Source organism: Lupinus angustifolius, unplaced genomic scaffold (genome assembly GCF_001865875.1).
Source record: "Lupinus angustifolius cultivar Tanjil unplaced genomic scaffold, LupAngTanjil_v1.0 Scaffold_61_1, whole genome shotgun sequence".
NCBI lineage: Eukaryota > Viridiplantae > Streptophyta > Magnoliopsida > Fabales > Fabaceae > Lupinus > Lupinus angustifolius.
The window spans coordinates 67426-80030 of record NW_017723019.1 but is presented as its reverse complement, the minus strand read 5'-3'; the positions used below and the strand labels follow the sequence as shown (position 1 = coordinate 80030).

At 34.2% G+C, this 12605-nt stretch overlaps 1 protein-coding gene and 1 long non-coding RNA gene across 3 annotated transcripts; both read left to right on the top strand.

Annotated features, from left to right (window-relative positions):
* Nucleotides 1–405: 405 nt before the first annotated feature.
* LOC109339223 (putative E3 ubiquitin-protein ligase RING1a) lies at nucleotides 406–6402 on the top strand. 2 transcript variants are annotated; one of them, XM_019576635.1, is made up of 10 exons: nucleotides 406–812; nucleotides 953–995; nucleotides 2330–2388; nucleotides 3893–3974; nucleotides 4113–4233; nucleotides 4321–4362; nucleotides 4653–5168; nucleotides 5302–5409; nucleotides 5723–5950; nucleotides 6029–6402. In XM_019576635.1, exons 1-10 carry the CDS (start codon nucleotides 503–505, stop codon nucleotides 6059–6061), a joined length of 1542 nt encoding a protein of 513 aa, XP_019432180.1. In that variant the 5' UTR covers nucleotides 406–502; the 3' UTR covers nucleotides 6062–6402. The 2 variants fall into 2 exon arrangements, with proteins under 2 accessions (XP_019432180.1, XP_019432179.1); XM_019576634.1 differs by having other exon boundaries at nucleotides 4641–5168.
* A 5778-nt stretch (nucleotides 6403–12180) lies between these two features.
* LOC109339218 lies at nucleotides 12181–12605 on the top strand. The gene is made up of 2 exons (XR_002106637.1): nucleotides 12181–12287; nucleotides 12394–12605. It is a non-coding gene; the product is annotated as an uncharacterized LOC109339218 (long non-coding RNA).

Below are 12605 nucleotides of genomic sequence, written 5' to 3'. Positions count from 1 at the left end.
TAAAACAATATATTGTTACCAAAAAACGATGGTCTAGTAGTGTAAAGCGCAAGTGGATCCCAAGGTCGAATGTTTGATTCCTGAGAGTGACACTTATTGGAAGGGCCGAACCCTGAGAGAAATTTCCTTAACCAAAAGGTGAAAGGTGATGAGATAATGTTGGTAGTTTAAAAAACAAGGGAAGATATTCACTTATTCCAAGAGTAAATTTTTTAAACTTATTCTCCACCCTATTCATCAAGTTCTAGGGAAAACCAATAATTTGAATTAATAAGTAGATCTAAATTATTAAATATTGATAAAATTAATGGCCAACACAGGAAATAAGTTGATCTCTACTCCAAAAACAATATTTTATTATAAAATACACAAAAAGCACTGTATAATAAAAGTCCCATAGCCAAGATCCCCCATCTCATTTCTTTTCTCTCATTATTGTTCTTCTTCAACAACAGCACCACTTTCCTTCACTCAACCCTCTTTTCTCTTTCTCTCAGCATCAATGCCTGCCCAAAAGCGCTCCTTCCCTGACTCTCTTGACGATGTGGACACTTCTTCACAGCTCCCTCACCATCACCTCAAGCACCAACAACAACAACATCCTAAGCAGCACGAATACGAGGACGAGGAAAACGATGAGCACGAGGGACAGGAAGAGGGAGAGGGAGAAGAAGAAGCAGAAGAACAAGGTGATGGAGAAGAAGAACAAGATGAAGATGAAGACGGTGAAGAAGCTGAAGATGACAAAGAAGAAGAAGAAGAAGAAGAAGAAGGTCAACACCAGAACGATAATAAGGATGAAAAACCACAGGGTTGATTGTATTTTCTCTATTTGCTTCTTCATGCTCTTTTTTAACTACCCAATTGCTTTTTCTTAACTGGGTTACTTTTTGTTTCGGCTTCACCATGCTTTATCTTATAAAGTTTTCTTCTTTCCGTGTTCTTGTTGCAGATTCTGATGAAACCCCATCTTCTGGCTCTGAAGATAAATCCGAGTATTAACATTCTCTCTATTTCTCTCTCACTTACATTGCTTGCTTCAAAGCTTCTACTTTCTCTTTGTTACTTTCTTGATTCTCGTTTCGATCCTATCTCTCTGTTTCGGGGCAATGGATTAGTGTGAAGTTCGTCATTTCTATGATTATTCTGAATTTAAACGCTTCTGGTTTTGAAGGGATGCTATGCTATGCTAGCTGTTCGTTTCATTTTACTTCAGATGTCTCTGAATTTTCTGAATCTACCATTTTTTGATTCGTCAAAGTTCGTTTGCATGTTCTGATTTTCATATTGTTTATGATTAAAAATCGTCCATTAGTTACATAAACCAACTTAAGTAATTTTGGCGTAGATTTTTTTGTAACTTGGTTCAATGTATTAAACCCAACATTGGTCGGTCTCAGTCACGGAGAAGTGAACTGTGACCCGATGTGGACGAACTTTACTTGCAATGTCCAGATTTCGAATCCTGGCTTCACCACTTTGGGTAAGGTCTTATCTCTTACGTAACCATTACCCCAGTCTGAGGGTTAGTCTTGTCGTTGTTTGTTGTCATGCATTGTGTTTGATTAAATATCAATCAGCATCTATGAACCTCATTCAGGAAAGGTAGATGAGTTATTTTCCTTATTTTGTGTGATACTGCAGTTAAAACTTACTTACGAGTTACAAATCATATTAGCCTTTGTAGGGTGGGCTGAGATCAAGGTTTCAAATTGCAATTGATGTTTCAGAGACTCCCAAAACCGTTACGTTGCAGACTATTTCAGAAAAATGTGGCCAATGTGGCTGCAACTGTTGTTGCAATTTGGTTGTGGAGATTTTGAAAACCTTAATGATGCAGCCTCATTCACGGCTGTCGACCCAATTTTAAAACCTCGGTTGAGTTCAAGCGATTTGCATAAGATGTTCTAAGTTGTTGCATCTAAACTCCACTAGTTTTATTGTTGTGTTGCAAAAGTTTGAAACCTATTTTTTTAATCATTTCATCTATCATTTTGCATGGTAGCAATGCTCAAATTTTGAGCAGGTGTATTTTATAGTTATTGCTGCTTCCCTGATAATGCTGTATTTTATAATCAGTGATGTTGGTTAAATTTCTTTTCCAAATTGTTAAAGCATAAAATGGTACAACATACTTGTCCTCTGCATTTGTTTAATGATTGTCCAAGGTTATGAAAGGCGAAAGACTTTAGTGCTTCCATGCCTTGAGGCATGGCAGGCAAAAAGCACATGCTGTTCTAAAGCAGTTTATGTCATAAATTCCATATTAATTTATTCTTTCTATTAAGGTTATGTAAATATATACTTATGCTCTTGCTTTGCCTTGCAGGTTTGTGTATGTAGAACTTCAGGAAGTTCGTAAAGATGTCCAGTGTCCAATTTGCCTCGGTATGTTTTTGTTTGACCATTTTAGTTGGCATAATTGGGTAGTTCAATGCATGTGATTTTCATTTTTGCTATTGTCTAAATATTCCCATAGCTGTAATGTAGAATGTTCTTCCTGCCACTTTCAATTCTATGTGCAGAATAATGTACCATGGCAGATAGTTAATGTTTATTTAATGATCAACTTGTGATGAAAAGTTTTCGAAGCTAATGCTGTTTTTATGTTTTGTTAGGAGAGGAGATGATGGAGTGTTATATATGTTATTTTTGTTGATACTTGTAGGAATTGTTACTAATCTTTAGTAGGTGACTAGGTGATTATAATGCTATTACCATTTACCGATAGTTAGTGGTTTGGTATTCTCTATTGTTGCTGATACTATTACTTGCTATATATTTCAGAATGTGAACATATTTGAGAAATGAATATCACTTTATGTCTTTTTTCTTATGAGTATCTAACTGTTATTTATAATCATGTGGAGGAAACTGAAATATTGAATTATCTGATTTGGAAATAGTTAAAAAGAGGTGATAGCCAGGATGTAAAATTAACTTTATGGTACATATATTACAACAGAGGAATGTTTCACAGTTTTTGGAGAGTGTAATGAAACTTAAGCTTTTGAGGTAGTGAGTTAGATGTGATGATCAAATGTATCTGTTACTTGACAGGAACTAGTCTAAGTTGGAATCGATCTGCTAATTTCATCTAATTAGGAGTTCCTACCATCCTTCCTAATTTTATTGGACATGTCTTGTTTTCACTAAATATATATTTTAGTACACACCTCCATTTCATTCACCCAGCTTGAAACAGTCCTCCATCACTTCGGCATGATATATGCAAGATACCTATATTGATTACTTGTGTGTGAGGTGATCTCCAATTATCACTTCTAAGGCAGTGCTAACACATGTCTTACTAAAATTGTATTTCATACACTTTGTTTTACTTAAGCTTCAACTAAAGTCATGTGATTCTAAAGCTTCCCTCCTTTTTACCCAAGCTTACCATTTATGCCTCCTCTGGACTTCCCAACTAGGACAATGTCATCTGTGTTTTTGCACAATATATATGTTAAAATGGTTGGCCTTATAATAGCTCTAGTTTCGAAGTGAATCCTTGAGTTCCTAGCTGTTTTTACACCGATTCTTGGACCTATTTATTACTGTGTTAGATTTTGTTTTAAAAGGAAAAAACCTGAAGGTTTAATCTCAAAATTGATTGAAAAGGTAAATCAATTGCAAGCCCATTTCTATAAATGGGGCATACTTGTGTAATTAACGTGGGAAACTCATTTTATCTCCTTAACGTGGTGTTTAAATGTCAACCACAATGTGATCGCCTTGTTTTCGGCTCATATAGTCTTAATTGTTGTTTAGCCAGGTAATTCTGGATTTCATTATAAAAGAAATTTTAAAATCTTCAACTAACTTGAGGCTGGAACAATGGAGAACATATCCTGTTTGCTGAAGAACTCACCATATTTTTTGACTTGAACAGGTATCATCAAGAAAACAAGAACTGTCATGGAATGCTTGCACCGGTTTTGCAGGGAATGCATCGACAAGTCAATGCGATTAGGGTAGGACACATGAAGCCACTCCAGGCTTTCTTTCTATTTATATAATATTCTGCTGACAATTGCAATCAAGTCCCTTTTTCTTGCCTCTGTTGGGCTTATCAGAAAACAAAGTTCCTTATCATTTATGTATTATCTCAGGAACAATGAATGTCCTGCTTGCCGCACACATTGTGCCAGCCGTCGTTCTTTGAGAGATGATCCGAACTATGATGCCCTTATTGCCGCTTTATATCCAGATATTGAGAAGTATGAGGAAGAGGTATAAGCTGATCTGTTACTACTTTATTTTGGCCATGTTTTCAGAAATTTCACAAAAATTAACAAGTGACTCACTGTCCCACTTAAGGAGCTTGAATTTCGTGAAGAGGAGAAAAACCGCAATAAGCAGGTAAATATTTCATGAGCAAACATATTTAGGCATGCTTTCAGATGTGTGCACAATAATTGTATTAGTGTAGTGTTACCGCTTTTGATATTGATTCATACTGAGTCATTGACAATCTGCATGGCTGTCATGGCATTCCTACTCCTAGGTACATATCAAATTTATATTTATTTATTGCTCAGATTCAGGTTTATTTCTTATTAATTTTAAATTTTATCAGTCATCAGTCAACATTACCTCATTAGTCAAATCTCGGCAATTTCAATAGCACTTTCCGTTAGCTTTTCTCACAGATTCAAGCTTCGATTGCAAAAGTAGTTCAACGACAATCGGAAGCAATGGGAAAGAGACGTAAAGATACACCAGGTACATCTGTGACAAGATCACAGCGCAATCAACGAAATGTTCATTCTAGGAGACAGAATCAAGTGAATGATACTCAAGGGTCTGAAGATAATGACGAGGACAATGACAATAATGAAAAGGACTCATCTTCTGCCGATGAGCGGTGTACAGAATCTAGGCAGAGTAAGCGAAAGAGATGGACCAGAGTTCGCCCTTCTCAGCCCTCATCATCGAGGGCAAGCCCTGATGGTGGATGCATAGAAAGTGATATGGATATAAGTAGAGAAAATCAAGGAACATCAAGGCAGGTTACAAGACCTCGAAAGCTTACTTGGGGAAGGGGTGGTTTTAGAAGTCACACACGGTATGGCAGTGGTGGTGGTAGCAATAGCAAAAGTTCTCGCAGTGCTCGAGTGTCTAAGTTGGTAGATCATCTCCGAAACTTAGACGAGAACACTGATGAGGTATAGGTTATCATCCTCCCTCACCTCCCCCCCAAAAAAATGACGCATGTCACCACTGAATGCTTCTTTAACATAGATGTTATTCTTATATTAGTTTACTTTAATAAAACAATGCAATTTTTTTAATTTGCAGTTTGAAATCCATCTCATGCTTATTTCTCTGGACAAACAAAGTACACCGGTTTTGCAGCAGCCATACCTTTGCTGTCGACCAACTTTGTCTGTGAAGCACCTTTGTGAAGTGAGATATTCTGTCTTTGATCACTTGTTTTTATCTGTGGTCATCTCGATTTAAATTTATGCTTCCAACAGAATGCCTAGTATTGTTTTACACCATAATCGTGAAATAAGTACTAGCCTTGGTTGTTTGCACCTTTGTCACCTGAAGTTGTTCACATTTAGACAGCAAAAGCATGCTGTTTTAATATCAAAGATCTACTATTTTCTCTGTTATTGATGAAAATAATTGCATAATATGCTTTTGTTAACAAACCCATGTTACTTTTCTCGTGTTAAGATGATTATCTAATCTTTTTTGCATTATTTCTGTATAGTATGTTGCTTGTCAAACACCTTTGGCAGTTGAAGAAGTTGAGATATTGGCAGTTAAAGGATGCAGCAGTACAAAGTTTGACAAGTCAGATGATGACACTTCAGCCTTGATATGTGATAAACTAACGACGTTGGTTATTGATCCATGCAAAGATGAACTGGAAATTCTGAAAGAACATGAATCCTTAGCTGGGATTACATCCAAATGCATATCTAAGATGGAGCATTTGGTGAGTATTAAGATGGTCTTATCGTCAATATTATTATACGCAACGAGTAAAATTTATCATTTTCTTGCTATTATGCAGATTCTTGCATACAGGCGCAAGGAGGCTCTATAATCATGTTTGATGCTCATACTTCTTTATGTACATAAAAGGAACCGTTGCGTGAAGTATCACTTCTCTAGTTGCATCCTCAAGACCATAAAATAAGTCTACAAAATACTAAATTATATGAAACTCTAAAAGGTTATGCAAGCTTAGTGATGTCTTCGGTAAGCTTTAGATTCAATTTATATTATACTAGTTACAGTTTCAACTTTATTTAATTTTCAGTGTTGCTCAATTACCAAAGGATGTTTTTGAGCATAGTTTCAAATCTATCATCAAGACTGCAGTAATTGTAGTAAACAGAGTGCTCTGCATATATAGCAGATTTCATAATATTCATTGTTGTAAATGAATGTTTTAATGTAGAAGGGTATGTTTTTTTAAATAGACATTAATGAAGGTATATTACAAACTGGTATGGCTCTAAAAATAGAATATAGATGCCATGTACTTCATCCTTAGAAAAATTTACATCTACAAACAATAGGTATTGCACAGACACAGGATTGGCGTCTGAGGGTTCAAGAGTCCTTGAACACCGATTAGATGTTGAAAGGAAGTATTTTGGTGAAGAATAAGGGTGGTCGGCCGAAGAAGGGTGTCGTGTTTAGTTGATGTACGTCGGACATTGGGTTGAGATGTGGAGGTGCACACCGTAGGTAGCACATGCATGAGTCGAGACTTTGGTTGTTTTTATGTGGTGTGGGTAAGTTTTAGATAAATTTTAAATTCTAGTTAGGTTGTTGTGTGAGAAAAATGGTGGTTGAGCTATTTGTTTGTGGTTGGTTGTGTGGAAATGGTGCTTAATGTTTGGAGGTTAGTAATAATGATGGCTTGCTGGTGTGAGGGTGAGGGGACAAGGGTGGTAGCCACCATGGTCGCCGGAGAAGGTGGCAGTCAATTTGGCAGTGACATGAGGAAGGGTTAGGTGCTGGCAGTGATCGTTAAAGAATGGAAGGAGGAGTGAGGATAAGATAACAAAGACAAAGTTATAACTTGCTAATTTGGGGAGTTCAATTTTGTTGTACCTTTAGAAAGCTTATTACTTTGTGCACGATCTTATTATTAATGGTTTCACTTATGTCCCAAAGTTTATATCACTTCATATATCATTTGTTTTTTATTAGTTAGAAAAGTAAAACAAGAATTAAATATATTAATTTTAAATTTTTTTGACAAATAAGAATGAAATGATACATAAAGTGATACACATCTCAATAGAGTATGTGAATTGTTTAAAAGGTTATAACATTGAGTTAAGTTTAGAAGTTCTATCCATGTTTTTGGAAACGGAAAGAATCAAAGGATGATCAAATTTAGAAACCAATCTAAGATGAGGAATTGTCCTTCTCAACTATTTAACTGCCTTCTCTTCCCTTATGTGCATGTTTATATCTATCATACACAACAATGCTCAGATCAATATCAAATGGCAAAAGTGGGGAAAAAAGTATTACACATCCATTATTTTAGAGTATGGTTAGAGAGTGGTTAGTTTACTAAATTATTTCGACCAAAAATGGTATGATGATTCAAAACAACACATTACTGATAAGGAGATTTTAGGTTTGTAAGGTTAATGATATGTATGTATAAAATGGAGAGAAGGGGAACCGTTGGTACTTGAATTAGAATTGAACAAACAAATATGAAGTGATTTTCACATGAGGGATGACAATTGTTTCTTGGAGCATCCTGAGAATTCTCGTGAGATACTAATTTTATTTTGTTTTTAGGGGTTTGTTAAGACACTTGGGCTAATGAGATATTGTTGGATAAAGTAATGTTATATTTTTCTGCTATAAGAAATTGATATATGTCACTTTATAAATCAATTGTTAATATAAGCTAGAAATACAATTCGTTCAAAATATGATTCGTTCAAAATACGATTCGTTCAAACTGAATCAACTTGGTATTCGTTCAAAATACGATTCGTTGTTTAGCTCAATAAATTTGGTTCATGAATCAAATGGGTCGAATTTAAGCTAGAAATTGAGCTCGATAAATAAACGAGTCGAACTTGAATTGGATATAGTTCAATTCGTCAGGTTTATGAGCTGACTCGATATATATAAACTAATTTTTATGTTTATTGTGATTCTTACAATATTTTTTATATTTATTATTATTATTATATTTATAGACAATGTTATATATATATATATATAACATTTTGTTGTATTTTTAAAAATGAAATGGTTATTTGAGTTGTCCAAATGAACCAATTTGAACTGTGCCGAACAGTTCGCAAACTTTAATCGAGTCGAACTGGAGCTAAAAAATAACTTGTATCGAACCCGAATTGAGTTTTGAGCCGAGTTTCGTGCCGAACCAAACCTTATTGAGCTGAACTAAGCTGAGCTCTAGTTTAACTCAATTCGGCTCGTTTCCTACCTACTCCCAAGCTCCCAAAGCTAATTAATTACTTTGGGTTTTCCTACACATGTCACTCTCCAGCATGAAAGCATCACCCTTTTGCCTCAAACAATATGAAATCGCTCCATTCTTAATTTTTGTTCTTGCCTTTGATCGTGTATAGACTTCCTGAATCTTATTTTTGTCCTAATTAAATTGAAAATTGCACTTCTAATAGAAGCTTATATTTTGTCGAAAATAGAAGTTGGTTAAAGTAAGTTTATTAGTGAAAGACCAAAACTGAACATAAAGTACAAATTTGACAATGCCTTTTTTAACGTGAATAGTTGCCACAACCACAATCGAAGAGAAAACTCCATAAATGATAGAAAAATGTTAAAGTTGTTAATTAATTTCAATTTGTTAGTTGTAATATTGTTTTCGTTAATAATTAAGAGTTTAATTAATCGATTAACTAGTTAGTTTTTATGTAGACATTGTAGTATATAAATGTTGATTCTTTTATTTCTTGTAACCCAATTTTTAATTCAATAATATTTTCTCATTCATTCTTGTGCATCAAGAAGATCTCTCTTATTCATAGCTCCTAACATTTTCACATGGTATTAGAGCGAGCAATAATTATGCCGCTTCTACTTATCTTCCTTCTATTTCAAAATTCAACAAAGAATCATCACTCACATTCGTAGCTCAACTTTTACACTCTTCACCACCAACCATCATCAATTCTTTCTCCATTAGCATCAACCTTTCTTCTTATACTTTCTTTTCTTTGGCATATGATTCATTCTAAATTTCCGGTCAACCCCAATTTCTTCATTTTGATGGAAGAAGAGTTAGTTGCAAGAATCAAGAACGGCTTAAGCCCCAGAAAGATAAATTTGAAGAAGATAGATCTAAGGTTGATGAGCTTAGAGGTTCGCAGATGAATGTGGGAAATCTTGAAGATTGCAACATGTTCAAAATGATGATGCAATATTTGGTGCATTTTCGTTGATTTTTTGGAGTTTGTGTAATTTTTCATATGCCATTATAACGTTGAATGCAAATGATAATAGTGAAGGTGGAATTATTGCTTTGTATTCACACCTTTACAGAAATGCAAATTTTGGTTTGCTTCCCAATCACCAGGCATATGATGAGGAGCGTTCTACATATCATAGTCCTAAAATTTGGAATGCTTCCCAAAATTTGGAATGATTGATTCATTTATGTGTTAAGCATGTCATGTTGCTCATGTTCTCTGACCCTTTCTTATCTTTTGTTCTCTCTACATCACAATTCTAAAGGATCTCAATGTACAAGTAATGGAGGACTTTCTTTATCTTGCTAATGACATACAATCCTGATTCATTCAATCCATTCATTTTCAATCAATAAAAATATTACTTTCTTTTCTTATTATTCATCCTTTTAAACCCCAATTATCTTATTTCTCATTTCTTTATACTCTAGTTTCTTTACCCTTCTCTCGTTAAAACACACAACATTATAGTGTGTAATTTTTTCCTCATTGAAGCAACATATAAGGATCAAGATTAATGTTCATCTCATTTCTCTCTTTCATCCATTATGATTGGTTTGCTTCTGTCAAAAAAATGGTTAAGCGTTGGATGAAATTGCTTCTGCTAAATGGTGGTTAAGCGTCAGTATTGCTTCACGTTCAGATTTCAAGACTGAGAGACGAAGATTCGCTCACCGGCAAGAGGAGGTTTTAGAGTATGTGTGGTGTTTATCACACTCATTTCAAGCTTGGGATGCTTGACACGTTCCAGCTTGAGGGGATATTAAAGTTGTTAGTTGATTTCAGTTTGTTAGTTGTAATATTGTTTTCGTTAATCGGTTAAGAGTTTAATTAAACGATTAACTAGTTAGTTTTTAGTTAGGCATTGTAGTATATAAATAGTGATTCTCTTATTCCTTGTAACCCAATTTTCAATTCAATAATATTTTCTTATTCATTCTTGTTCATAAAAAAGATCTCTCTTATTCATTGGCTCCTACCATTTTCACAACAAACCCTAATACAAACTCAATATATGATCATTTCGGCATTGAATAAGATATACTCAATAGACGTCATAAAATTTGATTTACGATACCAAATGTGAGAGAAATTGAGGGTAGGATGAGAGAAAAGTGATTGTTTTTCTAGCAAGAAAAATGACTGTGACAAAATAAAGAACATAGGAGAATACAAGAGTAAATGGAGCAACATTCGGATTCTTTGACTATAAGAGTCGATAATTAGATTCTTTGACCGTAGGAGTTGATAATTAGATGGTTTTGACCCATCTCCAACTTAATTTATTAAATATGAATTTAGTAACCTTATATTTATTTTATAATTGGTCATCACTCCAAATTGATCAATTATATTTTAGATTGATTAAAGTCTGTCGAAATTAACCACCTTCAAAGTTCGAGAATCTAAATGAGTCATTGAGAGTTTGACTATTATATATATAGGCTAGGTCCATCAATCCATTCTCCATCTCCTTTATTTCATTATAAGTTCCACTCAACTTAGGTTATGGAGGGGAATTGAAGACTCAGCTGTCAACAAAGATACTTCATCTACCATTTAAATAAGATTCAAGTATGAAATTATACATTGTTACTTGTAATTGATGTTCTAATAAGAATCCCATAATTTGCTATGTTTAAAAATATATTAAACTAATCAATTGGTCTCTAAACTATTTGGTAATGTTCTAATTAACACTAAATTTAAAAGATATATATAATCGAGTACAAAAATCGGTTTTTGCACTTTGGTCCCTAACTTTATTTTTTCCCAATTATTAGTTCTCCATAACTGACCTGTAATATTATCACTAAATGTAATGGGATATTCTAACATGTCATCCTATAGGTTCAAAGAGGTCATTTCACTACATTGCATTTTTGCTAGTTCACTTCACTGTGCTACATATTGATTCAATGTAGTGCACTTGTCTGATTCACTTTATTGTCCTTCACATTAGTTCATATCATGCCTATCATGGCATAATGGATGGCATATTAGAATATTTGTTAAATTTGACAATATATATTACACTAGGAGATACCCATAGGGACCCAATTACATTATTGCGACTTTTTAAAGTTCAAGGACCTACTTAAACATCCCCAAATAGTTTAGGGACCTCCACATTTATTTAACCTAAAATATATGATAGAAAAGAAAAAAACATGAGATTTCACAAATTTTACTATAAGCCAAATTTTAGTATAAAGATACCTACTCCATTGATTATAAACTTGCTTTCATTTGGATATGTATCAATTAGTTCCTCCCAAGTTTCCAACTATAACACATTTACAGTGAACTTGGAAGTTTTTTCGTGTTAAATTATTAACAACTTCCCCTAATTCATGGATCATGATACTCATGTGCTACAGAGAAAATATTAACTACATTACGTGCTTAATTAAGATAAAGCATATATTTATATGCACACATATAACTTTTGTTACTCATATATTAAACTAGCAAATCAATAATGGCAATGGCTCGCGTTCTAGCTTTTCTAACTCTATTTCTGCTGATATGCAGATCAGAAATGTCTCCAAATTCATCAACACTTTGTGATAAAGTGTACTGGGATTTTGCCACGTGCCTTAGGTACCTTGCAGGTTATGAATCTGACCCTATACCATATTGCTGTAAATCAATAGCTGAACTTAGCAGTGATGCAATGCAATATACAGAAGCAGAAGCTATTTGTCAATGTATTGAGACCTTGGCAATGGGCGCGGACATTCGATTCGATGTCTCTCGCGTCGAAGATCTCCCGGAGAAGTGTCACACACCGGTTACATTCCCCATTTCTAATTACATGAATTGCTCCAAGTAAAGCTTTTTGCAACCTACTATGATACTATGTATCTATTTCCATGTGTTATAGTTATAAGTCTTATACATAAGTGATATAATGAGGTTTGTTGTGTTTATGCAGAATTGAATTCAGTAAAGGGATAAACCGTTGGGTTGAGCTTGATTGAGTGGTGCAAATTTGGAAGGTGACATTTTATTACAAATAGGTTGAAGATTATTTTACATCAAGAGTAAAAGTAAAGTACATTATTTTATTCTAAGTTCTATTGTATTTCAAAACTTTGAACCTCTTACTTTATATTTAGACACCTCATATGTCAAAGATCAGTTCTG

Bases quoted from the DNA above. Each gene is read 5' to 3' on its own strand.
- LOC109339223 (XM_019576634.1), top strand. From the start codon at position 503: ATGCCTGCCCAAAAGCGCTCCTTCCCTGACTCTCTTGACGATGTGGAC. The intron at 813-952 runs GTTGATTGTATT...TTCTTGTTGCAG, and splicing joins TAAGGATGAAAAACCACAGG to ATTCTGATGAAACCCCATCT. The intron at 5,169-5,301 runs GTATAGGTTATC...TTTAATTTGCAG, and splicing joins TAGACGAGAACACTGATGAG to TTTGAAATCCATCTCATGCT.